The sequence below is a fragment of the Brienomyrus brachyistius genome, chromosome 15 (assembly GCF_023856365.1).
Source record: "Brienomyrus brachyistius isolate T26 chromosome 15, BBRACH_0.4, whole genome shotgun sequence".
Lineage (NCBI taxonomy): Eukaryota > Metazoa > Chordata > Actinopteri > Osteoglossiformes > Mormyridae > Brienomyrus > Brienomyrus brachyistius.
The window spans coordinates 15305934-15319218 of record NC_064547.1 but is presented as its reverse complement, the minus strand read 5'-3'; the positions used below and the strand labels follow the sequence as shown (position 1 = coordinate 15319218).

The 13285-nt window shown below is 46.8% G+C and overlaps 1 protein-coding gene and 2 long non-coding RNA genes across 9 annotated transcripts in view; 1 reads left to right on the top strand and 2 right to left on the bottom strand.

Moving 5' to 3' along the window:
- Positions 1-13285, top strand: part of swt1 (SWT1 RNA endoribonuclease homolog) — a 26548-nt gene extending 13263 nt beyond the window's left edge. For 3 of the 4 annotated variants that reach the window (XM_048975983.1, XM_048975982.1, XM_048975984.1), the window contains exons 13-18: positions 1171-1316; positions 1769-1917; positions 2242-2388; positions 6909-6975; positions 7539-7606; positions 11585-13285. In XM_048975983.1, the coding sequence (XP_048831940.1) occupies positions 1171-1316; positions 1769-1917; positions 2242-2388; positions 6909-6975; positions 7539-7606; positions 11585-11690 (683 nt within the window). In that variant the 3' untranslated portion in view covers positions 11691-13285. Of the gene's footprint in view, positions 1-1170; positions 1317-1768; positions 1918-2241; positions 2528-2615; positions 2803-6908; positions 6976-7538; positions 7607-11584 lie in introns of those variants that run through there. The other variant, XM_048975985.1, reaches the window with a different exon arrangement.
- LOC125708468 (uncharacterized) lies at positions 2478-2967 on the bottom strand. 2 transcript variants are annotated; one of them, XR_007382484.1, is made up of 3 exons: positions 2880-2967; positions 2660-2791; positions 2478-2571 (listed from the first exon to the last, which is right to left on the bottom strand). It is a non-coding gene; the product is annotated as an uncharacterized LOC125708468 (long non-coding RNA). The 2 variants fall into 2 exon arrangements; XR_007382483.1 differs by having other exon boundaries at positions 2660-2747.
- LOC125708470 (uncharacterized) lies at positions 4296-4759 on the bottom strand. Of its 3 annotated transcripts, XR_007382485.1 has the most exons (4): positions 4643-4759; positions 4507-4608; positions 4405-4472; positions 4296-4336 (listed from the first exon to the last, which is right to left on the bottom strand). It is a non-coding gene; the product is annotated as an uncharacterized LOC125708470 (long non-coding RNA). The 3 variants fall into 3 exon arrangements; XR_007382486.1 differs by lacking the exon at positions 4405-4472 and having other exon boundaries at positions 4324-4370; positions 4473-4608; XR_007382487.1 differs by lacking the exon at positions 4296-4336 and having other exon boundaries at positions 4364-4438.

Below are 13285 nucleotides of genomic sequence, written 5' to 3'. Positions count from 1 at the left end.
AAGGATTTTCATTTTTAAAAATAGTTTTGCTGACTCAGAAAATGTCGTTATGGTCATATAGGTTTTTTTAATGCGAGTGCGTGGGGTGTTTTGCTGAATGCAGTCATTATTAGAGGTTAGAGAAAAAAGTAATCGTAACCTGACATTCGGTAACTGTAATCAAACACCCAATCCTTAATGCAGAAGTACAGCATCTTGGTAATATCACTTATGAGTGCAGACCGCTCGGGTCTCGCCCCAGTCTCAGCATTTAGGGTTTAGATCTTGCTTGGTCCGAAGGGTATTACTGGAAGCAGGTATACTTGGAGTTGCAGAACTCCTGAAGCTCAGAGAGTTGGCAGAATGAACATAAACATTCTTGTTCTTATAAGCGAGTCGTAGATTCCAGTGCTGAGGTTGATTCACTGTGGTCTCAAACATTCCTCATATTATGGCCGTGGATGTGGTTTGTTGTAGCCTCAGAGATTTAGCAAAGTCCTTATTTCTCTCCAAGAAGATATCAGGAGTTTATTTAAATCATGGCAGGATTATATCAGCAGAACCTGGGTGCAGTCTCGGTACTAAAACTGGAGCTTTGGTAGGATCTTAACATCAAGGGCTTAGGGTTGTTTCATGCTCAGTTTTCCCTCTGAAGTTACGGTGATTGTTGCACTAGTAACGTTTTATGAAACTCAGCCCAAACTAGGAATGTTGTGATGTATGAGATTCTCAAACCTGGAAAATGGTTCTTAAAACACATCTTTTGGGGTCCTTTCGGATCCATTTGAGGGTTCAGACACACACACACACACACACACACACACACACACACACACACACACACACAGAGGAAGATGATACACTTGGTTACCATGAGCAGCAAAACCCACAAAAATATCTGGGCAGATTCACCGTGGAAAAATGCTGGTGTGTGTTTGCCAGACTATGAGTGCTGCTTTACAATCATAACAACAGTTCTAAAAAAAACTCATAGGAGAGGAAACCCAATCAAGACTCTTGACAAGTACTGAGCTTTTCCAGGCTGTTTTACACCAGGACATAAAGGACATAGTGGTGTATTTATAGCAGTGATGTTATTGCAGCGGTTTTGCCGCACTGACATGTGGGCTGGTGATACAGTCCTGCGAGTTGGTGTCCTAAAAGGCCGTGCCCCCCCCCCACCCCCCCCAGGTAGGATGCTGGACAGATGTGCCGTCAGACGGGCGGCTCTGGAGGCCCAGCAGCTGTTGCGGGCGTTCGGGCGGCATTCGGACTATGAGGGCCAGATCGTCCGGTCCCTGTCGGCCCTGGAGCCCCTGCTGCAGGAGCCCAGCAAGGTGGGGATGGGACCTGCAGGTCCCTTCAGAAGCTTCCGGATACAGGAATACGCATAATGCCCTCTTTGTTACTACGGTCACTCACACGCTGTGGTCCATTATACTTTTAGGTTTCTTTTTTTCTTTTTATCTCCAAGTTGCTATGAGTGATTTGCGTTGTTAGGATTTTCAAGCCTGAAATCATCACCATTAAGTTCATTGTACATATTCAGCACAGACTTTTATTCAGAGAGATGTACATTTTTGAGAAAACGTGGTTAGACTCTGTCTGGAGCAATTGGGGGTTAAGGGCCTTGCTCTGGGGAAATCATTTTGCCGATCCTGGGATTTGAACTAGTCACCTTTCGATCCTGTGAGTCTCACACCTTTTTACGTGAAAAGCCTGTATTGTATGTCTAAATGCAGCCATGTTATTTCAGCGATGCTCATCTGAGGTGTGTGTGTGTGTTTAGCCAGAAACAGATGTCCCTGCAAGCCCACTGACTTCCCCAAACATGGATGCCATGATGTCGGAGGAGGAGGGATCGTTGGAGACCCAGCCCTCACATCTTGTGGTGTGGGAGGTGTTTGAGAACATCTGGAGTAACGCGTGCCAGATCAGGTGATCTGAAATCCAAAGCAGAGAAGCCAGCGTGTTCGGCCCAGCATGGTTCTGAATGGCTGTGCCCCCCCCCCCCCAAATCTGTTATGGGGATTCTGCTAAAATCCCGAAAGCAGAGCTTTAGAGAGTTCTGGGAAACGGGTCTCCTCCACTGCCTCTGCTCTCTTTCATCCTTCCATTGAATTCATGGGGCCAGTTTCTATAGCTTGTGTTCAGTGCTGTTAATTAGTGCATGAATTTGTGAGGCGGTCATTGTACCTATTGTGTGATGCAGAATGGTGACTCTAGGTTATTCCCCCCCCTCCCCCCATCCCCGTGCCCCAGCTCTGCTGTGTTCACGGCTCTCCAGTTTGATCCAGGCTCCATGGAGACCACCATGCCTGAGAGCAGGCAGCCCCCCCCGGAGGGTGCTCTCTCCTGCCTGTGCTCGCTCGTCGGTACCATCCGCCAGCTGCTACATGCCGCCCACAGGTACAGCGACCCCTGTCCCCCTGCCTGCCCTAGCTCTGATAGCCCTTTAACCTCCCCTGTCCCCCTGCCTGCCCCTGCTCTGATAGCCCTTTAACCTCCCCTGTCCCCCTGCCTGCCCCTGCTCTGATAGCCCTTTAACCTCCCCTGTCCCCCTGCCTGCCCCTGCTCTGATAGCCCTTTAACCTCCCCTGTCCCCCTGCTTGCCCCTGCTCTGATAGCCCTTTAACCTCCCCTGTCCCCCTGCCTGCCCTAGCTCTGATAGCCCTTTAACCTCCCCTGTCCCCCTGCCTGCCCCTGCTCTGATAGCCCTTTAACCTCCCCTGTCCCCCTGCCTGCCCCTGCTCTGATAGCCCTTTAACCTCCCCTGTCCCCCTGCCTGCCCCTGCTCTGATAGCCCTTTAACCTCCCCTGTCCCCCTGCTTGCCCCTGCTCTGATAGCCCTTTAACCTCCCCTGTCCCCCTGCCTGCCCTAGCTCTGATAGCCCTTTAACCTCCCCTGTCCCTCTTTCTCATAGTCACTTTGCCCATTGTCTTTCCTTTTCACCGCTGTTAATCTTCTTTGTGACTGTCTGCTCGTCCCGTGACTTTTTACCCTCTGCGTCCTGATGGTCATTCTATTGATCACTGGTCACCAACTGGTGGAGTCCAAACCAGAACATAATTGGATCCGGACCGCACGTTCGATTGCCCCTCCCTTCCCCCTGCAACCCCTTTTTTTGCCCTGCTGGGATCTCCTCACTCCTCAGCCTTACTTGTATGACACACCGAGATGACGGCACTCGCTGTACTTCACAGTGTGGCAACGCTTCTCCTCTGGTGGTGAAACTATTTATCTTGTTCTGATACACGCTGTGCTTTACGCACTGTCTTCACAAGCATAGTCTGAGGTCAGACATTCTCGTTTCTGGGAAGCTTGCTGCATTTAATTTAGTTTCTTGGTGGAAACTAGAATGAGAGGGTGAGGTCAGGTTAAGTTTTAATTTAAGTTAGAGGGCAAATAGAGGAGAGACTGGTGCAGTTTACCTGTTAGTATAAATGTGTTTCAGTTAAACCCAGCAAGTGGTCGCATTGCGGTCCAGAGCTGGTCAATGAGTTGTTTGTTCAGACACTCGGAAATGTTCATGAACAGACCATTTTCTCATTGTAGAAGTCCTCAACGTTGTGGAAGAAATTTTTTGGAACTGATCATCAAGGATTAATCTCATAAGACTTGTCTGTTGGATAAGATAAATATTTTGGCAATGGATGCTTCCTTACAGGGATGAATAACTTCTTGATCGTAGTGCTTGTTGCCAGTCTTGTAAGGTGAAATGGCCGGAATGTGGAAGAAGTTTTTAAAACTGACCATCAAGGATTACCCTCGCAAGACCTGCCAGGGGGTTAGGGTCGTAAATACTTTGGCAAGCTGTGTCTCGATGTGAGGAATGTCTATTAAAAAATTTAAATTACCCATGTTCCTGTAATAAAGAGAGAGAGTAAAGGAATGGGACTCCAAAAATGCAATGCCTGAAATGTCCATGGAGGGGAGGTCATCTACAAATTGCTCGTCTCTTTGTATATGTGAGAGCTTGGACCTCCTTTCATTGAAGCTGTCAATGGTCACTCCTTGTGTTTCACTCTGCCTCCGTTTCCAACAGAAATAAATTCCCATCACTTCAGAACCAGGTCTCTGGCCAAAATCTCAGTGACAGCGTTTAGTAAAATGGGTTGATAAATGTAGTGACCATGCATTGGTATAATTGAAAACCTTATATGTCAAAATGAGATTAAGTTTTGTATCTTAACTGCTGTAATTTGTTTTGGACATGGCGAAATAAAGAAAGAGGACAAATTGGAATGAGTAAAATGGCTCAACGCATCACTGTGGATTTAAGGGAGGTTTTCAGGGAGCTGGGCCGTCCACCAAGGTGGTACCTGATCGTAATGCCCCCATCCACCAAGGTGGTACCTGATCGTAATGCCCCCATCCACCAAGGTGGTACCTGATCGTAATGCCCACATTCACCAAGGTGGTACCTGATCGTAATGCCCACATTCACCAAGGTGGTACCTGATCGTAATGCCCCCGTCCACCAAGGTGGTACCTGATCGTAATGCCCCCATCCACCAAGGTGGTACCTGATCGTAATGCCCACATTCACCAAGGTGGTACCTGATCGTAATGCCCACATTCACCAAGGTGGTACCTGATCGTAATGCCCCCGTCCACCAAGGTGGTACCTGATCGTAATGCCCACATTCACCAAGGTGGTACCTGATCGTAATGCCCCCGTCCACCAAGGTGGTACCTGATCGTAATGCCCCCGTCCACCAAGGTGGTACCTGATCGTAATGCCCCCGTCCACCAAGGTGGTACCTGATCGTAATGCCCCCGTCCACCAAGGTGGTACCTGATCGTAATGCCCCCGGCCACCAGTCCAAAGAGGTCAACAATAATTGCTGCTCTGCCTTCCAGTTGGGGCTTAAAGTCTGCTGGTTAGTTCTGAATTTTAATCACCGAATAGGTGATGAGACTCATGTTCCGTTGTTGTCTGTTCCTGTGAACGTGTCGGCTTCCCTACTCTAGTTTCCTTCTGCTGTCCAGGAATATCGGTGACTAACTTCACCATAATTTACGATGGCGTGAAAGAATGCGCTTATCTGCCTGCCTTTGGGGACGTTGGCGCCCTCAGTTGGGTGCCGCGGTTAATCCTCCCCCTGGGGTAGGGTCACCATGACACTCATTAGCTAAGCCCTTTGTGAGAATAATCGTTGACCACTTTCTGTACCGGCTGATTTTGGCAGGTTTGTATGATTGGGACTTTGACGTTTGTGAGATTTTATGATTGAGGGTTTTTATGCTTCCTGGCTTTCGTGGTTTTTGTGAAATACAATGTGGTTGCCAGCATTTGTCTCCACACATAGCCAAAGGGAATACTTCAAAGAGTATGACAAGCATGTGTTAGTCAAAGTAAGCTCCAATACAGGTGAAATCCCTTTCGTCTGAATTTTCTGAACATCGTTTGTGTGTCATCCATGATGATGTGCTCCAAAGACCCTGTCCTGCGTTTAGCATTTTCTTGCATGTATTGGTTCCTATATTCAAGAGGATCTACGACTAAATGTTCATAACCAGTTATCAGTTTGTGGTCAGAAGCGTATCTGTGTTTGTCCAAAGCGTTGTCAGGAGGCTTATCTGACCTATGCGAGTGTGGTCTAGTTACACTTCTCGTGCTGTGTCTTGAATGCGGTCATTCTCACACGATTCCTGCTGTGCAAGGGGATCCCTTCTGGTTCCCAAGGAGATGGACACCGTGACTCAACACAGTGACTCATCCAGTCCCACGACTCGCTCCATTATTCAGCAGCTGAAGAAGATGGGATTATGTATAATGCAGGAGGTAGCCTTCTTAATGGCACCTCTCACCCCCCCCATCCCATTCCTCCCTTTTCTCTCTCTCCACTGTTATTTTTTCAAGTAATTGACTTGTTTGCAAATTCCTTGTCAGCCTGATGAAATCCTGCTACTGTCAGCATCCTGACTGAAGTCTCTGGTCACTTGATCAGTTGATTTTTTTCCCCTAACTTGATCCTTTTTGTGTTTTGGCCCCGGATGTCCGTCAGCCTAACGTTGATGTTTCGGTGTAATTATTTCCTTCCGGTGATATAATTCAAATCAAGATGTTAGTGATCTCTATCATCAAAAGGTCAAATAGTGAGTTGGCAAAACTTTTTCCTCAGTTACAGTCCCGATGATTAATTTTGATTTGTTATTGTGAAAGCAGCTCCGGTTTTGATTTAAATAGGTCACTGTTTCTGTCACTTTGGCCCACATGGAGAAAACAAACCGCGACCCCAATAACTTACATGATTTACTTTAATTGCTGTTCTGTGTCTTGCCTAATATCCTCATTTCCCACTTCTGTTTTTAAAATAACAAGCTTGTCGTCAGTAGAAGTTCATGTCATGAATAGTTTGAGATTTTTTGCTTGCGGAATGTTCTCTCTCCCGAAGAGCTGGATAGCTCGTTTGATTACAGCTCACTGCTGGCATGCTGAAGGACCCAGGTTCAAACCTGCATCCGCTTTTTTTTTTTTGGGTGTGGTGTGTGATTTCACCACTGGGCCCTTATTGCTCCAGGGATTGGACTCAGCTTTCTCAGTTGTATGTTGCTTTGGATAAAAGCATCTCTTAAATCAAAGGTGGGGAACCAGTTCCCTGGAAAGCCGGTGTGGGTGCAGTTTTTGGGATGACCTCAGTCAGCCAATAATAAAACAGTGGCCAATAAAACTTCAGCCCTGGGGACCCACTGTGATTGGCCGATTTGAGAGGCCATCCCAAAACCTGCAGCCACACCGGCTTTCCAGGGAACTGGTTCCTCGCCTCTGTGTTAAATAATTGTAAATTAGCATTTTAGGACATTTTAAGCATTCCGGAATTATGCTTGATCATGCCACATTGTGTTCAGTGGTCGTTAAAACAGCCCTGTAGAGGATGTTTGATGTTTCATACTAAGACCGTCTGTCGATCTGCCCTTTCAGAGTGCTTGTGTCCGACTGCTCCTTTGAGGACGTGCAGTCTCTGTTCACCTTCATCTGCTCCACTGAGGTGAGGTCTTCCTTCTCATCCTGCTCAGTGGGTGTTCAGTTTGAGCTGCCTTTTATGTTCTTAGGCAGTGTGCTGCCCTGTCGAATTTAGCTATAACCGTCGGTGCTTTGGAACCACTGGAAATCCGTAATTTTTCACTGGCAGTCTAGTTACGAGCTAATAATTGCTAAGCAAAGTGTTTAAAGTGTTTTAATAAAACATCTTGTATTTCTTCAGGTGAAGCTGATATAAGAACATACATAAAATAGGCGACTATATGCCGTATATGATAATAATCAGTGCTAGTATTACTGTAGCTCCATGGTTAATCTTCAGTTTTGCATATGAACAATTTTGTATTCAGATGTGTTGGAGGAATAAATCCTGAAAACTTATGCAATGTGCCCAATAGAAATCAAGGTCAAAATCAATATTCCATCAAGTGTCAAGGTTTTCTGAGGTTGAGGAAGGTTGACATGGAAGTCGCTTCTCCTGGATTAACACTTGATTAACCTGGATTAACACTTCTGATCTGAAGCGGGAGGGTTGAAGTCAGTGTTTGCATGTGCTGTCCTTTCTTGCAGATCACATCGGAGAAGCCAAGGTTCACCGCCAACGACCTGTTTCGATGTCTTTCCCGACATGAGTACAGGTGTGTTGAACCGCGATATGCTGTGGCTTTGTGGACTTTCAAACACATTTGGACACATTAACAAGAACATGTAGAAATCTTGTCCTGTGTCCTAAAGCCCGGTCAACATCCCACTGACTTCATAAGAAAATTGAGGAGTCGAGGATGTGCACGGGGTGGCTTTCCTTTGTCAAGCTGTGCAGTTCATTTTCCCGAGTCTTCCACACTCTGCAGGCGAGTTCTTCTGCTTCGACGGGGGCTTCTAAAAGTTTCACAGCAGAACCGCCATTTTACAGCCGGAGGAAAGTTCCCTTCCAGATTAGAAACCAATACCTTTCCATTAAGATCTTACCTTTCCTAGTCAAAGCATCGTCTGTTCATTCTAGGCACGTTTGTGGCTGAACAACATGAGCCGTACTCATTACCGTATTGATTAGCGGGACTTAACAAGCTGTGTAATTCAATCAAAATTACAGATTATGGCCTACATGTTCAGAACACCATGTCCCTCTAATCAAGCTGCTGGTAGGCTGTTATTACTTTGGAGAACAATTCCATTTGTCAAGCCTGCTATTTATGCAAATTGCCCGCAGGCATTCTCTGGGGCTGCCTTTGTTTATGCGAAGCGCTGAACAGAGAACGAGCTAATTCTGGTTCGGGAAGGTATTTCATGCTCATGAAAAAAGGCTGAGGCTAGATTTGAGCCTTCAGATTTGAGGCTGACCAGTTTGAAGTTTCCTGGCAGGATTTTGTGTGCAGCTGCAGTAGTTTATTTTTTAAGACTTGGTAGGGGTTGTGCTACTCTGACTCTCCGGTGGGGAAGGAAAGTGTACGTTTGATCATTTCAGATACAAAATGTAACAGGGACCCTCCTTGGCTTCATGGTGTCGTTCTGTTGCCCTCGGGCTGGAGGTTGTGGACTGTGATGCTTCACGGGTCCTCTGAGTACAGGAAGTCTGGAAATCTCAGATAGTTGCAGCAGATGTCTGTAAAATGGAAGCCTCATATAAGGATCACAGTGGACTTGTGAGTCTTCACATAAGCCACGAAAAACAGTTCCCTTTGTGTTGGTTCCAGACCCCTTTAGAAGCCTGTGATTTGCTGCTGACCTTTATTAGCTGTGTGGGTTTCAGTCGTCTCTGGAATGATGTCCGCTCTGCAACGCAGCAGCTGTTCCTGAAGTCTCACAGCAGCACTATTTCTGTTGCCGTGAAGAAGTTTTGGAACTGGGAGAACTTTCTTACAGGGCGGGGACCCCAACGCCTGCTTCCTCCTACACGCCCACGTGCTCGGGCTGAGACTCCTGCTAGCTGCGATGTCAGTCTGCCTGCTTCCTGTGCCAGCAGCGCGCCTCCTGCTCACCCGCCATACAAAGGCGCCATTCGTCGCACTCTTAGCCCATAACGGTGCCAGGCGGCAAAGAGCATTGGGCAGGTGAAATATAGGAGGGCTGAGGTGTGCTCTGATTGGCCAGGCTTCTGTGTCGCTTAGTTAAGGATTCATGGGGTCTGTATTGGCGGACGTAGAAGTGAGAAAGCTTACTTTTACGTAGCAGATGCTTTTATCAGATGTGACAGAGTAAGTTGGGGTAGTCAAAGAAAAGAATTCAAATGTACCTGTACTTGTGCAAATGGTGAACATAAATTTAAAAAAGGATAAATCCTATTTTTAGAATCAGGGGCCCTACAGAGAAATCGCTCCGCTGACCTTAAGATGTAAACTGGTGCCGTTCTGATGTTCTAACAGCATAGTCTCTGTGGCCCTCTGCTACCTCCGATTTGGAGAGTCTGTCCTTCACCCTGCCCTCCTCCACTCCCCTTCTCTCACCTGCTGCCATCCAAGCCTCCTGACACAGTCACTCTCCCATCCCGCCCTTGGAGGCTGCGCCTCTGTGCAGGTGACACTATGTGGAATAAGCACCATCCGACCCTGTTCTCCTTCCTCTTCCTCTTCTGATCCCACTGCCAAACAGGGACATTGTCTCACCATTAACATTTGTAATCTAAGATGGACCCCAGTTCATGCTGGTTTGTTTTCCTACGTCGCCTCCCCCAGTGACGTCCCTGCATCCAGCTCGCCGTTCTGCCTGTGTCATCTTCCATGTCTGACCCGCTGCCTTACCTCTAGTTGCCTGGCGATTGGAAGAAGACTCGGCATTGGCTTGTCATCCTCCCTGCTCTCCAGTTATTTCTCAGATCTTATGATTGGGACAGTGTGACTTGGCGCTTCCCCATCTCTGGCACTTAACCATCTCTCTATTTGACTCTCCCTGCTGGCCCCTGGAGGATGGGCTCCCCCTTTGAGTCTGGTCCCTCCCAAGGTTTCTTCCTTCTTGGGAGTTTTTCCTTGCCACTGTCGCCTATGGCTTACTCACTGGGGGCTTTGGGTGAGGATGCTGTAAAGCGCTTTGAGACGATGTAATGTTGTGATAATATGCTATACAAAAATAAATTTGTTATTGTTGTATGTGTAATTCCCCATAAGTAGGTGGTTCCCGGGTCCGATGCTCTGTTAAGGTGCTTGTAAAATTATACAAATATTTGACATAGAACTGGATCAGGTGACCCCGTGTCTGTTTACAATGTGCTTTTTTTAGTGGGAAACCCGCTGACCCCCATATGCACGTTCCTGCAGTGATGTTATCTGGGTGAACTTTACCTTCTTGACCTGGAGAAATGAGGGCTTATTCGCTAGGACCTGAAACACTGATTGTAGGGAAGTGCAAACATCATGTAGGCCGACAGTACCCCGTCCCTCTGGTCACGAAACGTCAACACCAAGACATGAGAAGGAAGAAAAAAAGGTGCAGATGTCCTTAGCACAGGGGCGGGTGATCTTACCCAGAAAGGGCCGCTGTGTGTGTGGGTGATCTTACCCAGAAAGGGCTGCTGTGTTTGCGGGTGTTCACAGGGCGGGTGATCTTACCCAGAAAGGGCCGCTGTGTGTGCAGGTTTTCACTGGAACTCCCTCATTAGATTTAGAAGTGGAGGGCTGCTTGGCTGAGGAGTCCTCACACCTGGGCTTGAACAGCTGACACAAAGGTTATCCCAAAAACCTGCACACCCCTGCCTTAGCAGGATTGTGACACGCCATGTCCATTGCTTAACAGCTGGCCTTTTGATAACCATTTCCTGCCATTTGTGATGCTGAGCTTGGGCAGATCTGCATTGTAAGGATAGTTCACGCTGTAGATTTCCAGTTAAACGTGTTAGGCTGCACCCACAACACAGTGAGCTGGATGCTGTTTGTTAACAAAGGAACCTGTGAATTGGTTAGTTGCTGTAATGTTAGGGTCACTGTCAGTTTTATTATTATCAGACCAGATGAACCTGTTGGTTTACCAGTTGGCTGCAGGCAGCAACACAGACCGGCCTCCTTTGGCAGTATGTGATGGTGCTGCTCTACATGTGGGACGTGCAGCGTGTCAGTGAAGGAACAGTCTTCACTGGGAAGGTAACTGTAGCAGCGTTTGTGCCTGGGGCAAAATCGCAGGTACAGGGTGGTTTGAATATGATGATGTACCTTCTCTGAGTGGGAGGAGCCAGTAGGAGAAAGAGCTCAGGAGCAAGTTGAATCTTGTAGTGATTTTCTGTGAATCTTACAGACTTAGTCTGTAGTGCTGACATTTATTTCGAGACCCTTCAGGGGGGGGCGACGGTTCCGTCAGCTTAGGTCTGTACACCCTCCTCCTCCACCTCCCTCGAAGATGAAGGTGCTCTCAGATGCTCGCATTCTCCAGCACGCCGCCGGTTATTATATGTTGTTTTTTTTTGGTCGTCCCTCTCTGTCGTTGCTGATCTCTGATAGTGCTTCAGTGGAGGGGAGTGGCTGGCGATGTGGGAGAACTGGTCACGTTTTATGGGTTGGGGGGTTGTGTTCTAGCTTGTGGTGTGTGTTCCAGGTGAGCTGAATGAACACACAAGGTGTATATATGTGTGATGCGTAAGAGGCACGTCGGCGCCGGCTCCCGCTTCTGACACGTGTGCTGCATCATTGCAGGGAGAAGCTGCGAGTGGGAGGGACCCAGCTGGAAGATCTCGGGAACAAACTGGAGCTGTGTGCCTCTGCCAGGGGCTGTGGGACTGCAAGCAGCTCCTGGGCATGATGCTGGCGCACAGCAGGATACACCCCCCCTGCCCCCCACCCCAGCACATACCTCGGTTACCAGTCTGCATCTCCTGCTTTCATCGGAGTGGGAGTTGCGCTTTCTGACAGCTTTATTCATTGCAACTTAACTTATGTGTGGAAAGTTACAGTAAAGACATGAATTGCAATTCAAGAGCGTAACTGTCTTCTGTAGGCCAGTTAATTTAGCTCACGTTAGAGCTGGGCAATAAATCGATTCTATCGATTAATTCAAGTCTTTTTGTTCAGGGCGATATGTAAAATTAATATTGCAAATTCCTTTAAACTGCCTCATTAACATGGAGCCTGCAAAGTTCCCAATTTTTTTTTGTACGAATAAGGTTTTTATTTATTTATTTTTTTATTTTTTTACTTTGGGGGGGCCACACCGTGCCAGGCTGCACCCCTTCAGACACTAACAAACCAAGCAAGACGGCAGCGTCTCAAAAGATGCCCGTCTCTCCTCGGTTATTTTGACGTGGTTTGATTATGCAAAGTCTGACATAGAACAGACCACTGTCCACTGTAAAGGTTTGTCTGAAGGCTACTGAAGGTAGCAGCATAATAAACTTATTTTGTTATGTCAGACAGAGGCTGAGGAGCAGGACTGTGTAGCTCCACGAGATGCGCAAGCTAGTGGCAGCTTCTGAACGCTGGCTAAATAGTAGGTAAGGATAACAGCATAGTTTTCACCTTACATTCCATACAATAAGAAGGGTTCCCAGGGAAAAGAAATGGCAGATGCCATGATGCTTCATATCGCCAAAGATGTGGTACCTATAGATACAATGGAAACAAACGGGTTCATTCAGATGCTAAATAAAATCGACCCCATATATGCGCTATCAAACCCAAAGTCTTTTTAATACAACCCTATCCCATCTACACGTGTTGTTAAAATAAGCGTATTTAATGATGTCTTCATCTTAAAAACGATTATTTAAAAAATCAAAGTCGTGAGTCAGTATGTTGAAAACAACCTGAGATTTTATTTTTAGGCCGTATCACACAGCCCTAGCTGTGCTCTGTGCACAGCCGAAGGTCTTTGTGGTTTGTGCTCGTGGTCTGTGCCCAGCCGAAGGTCTTGGTGGTTTGTGCTCGTGGTCTGTGCCCAGCCAAAGGTCTTGGTGGTTTGTGCTGGTGGTCTGGTCTTGCCAAGAGAGAGAGACTTTTTTGTTTGTTTTGGGATTGTTTGCATCAGTATTTCTGTATATTCCATGGTCAAAGAAAGGGGTTGATTCTTGTTTTTGAATATTTTATTTTACATGAAATTGCTATAAAATGTACAGCAAATTTATTTTGGGATTTGCACAATAAATGCTGAACTCAAGCTGACTTCATTTGAAGATGAGGAATCCCATACCGGCTGATTACTTTAGTATGACTCTTGCGCATGCCTGGCGTTGATAAGTATCGGAAATAACCTTAATGTGATTAGTGCCACCTGTTTACGTTGAACGTAGCAGCCTTTTTGTTCTCACCGATCAAACAGCTTTTCTATATTATTGATATTTATATTCAAAACTGTACTATATCTGTAAATGAAAATAAAATTATTATTTTTGGTAGTTCCAA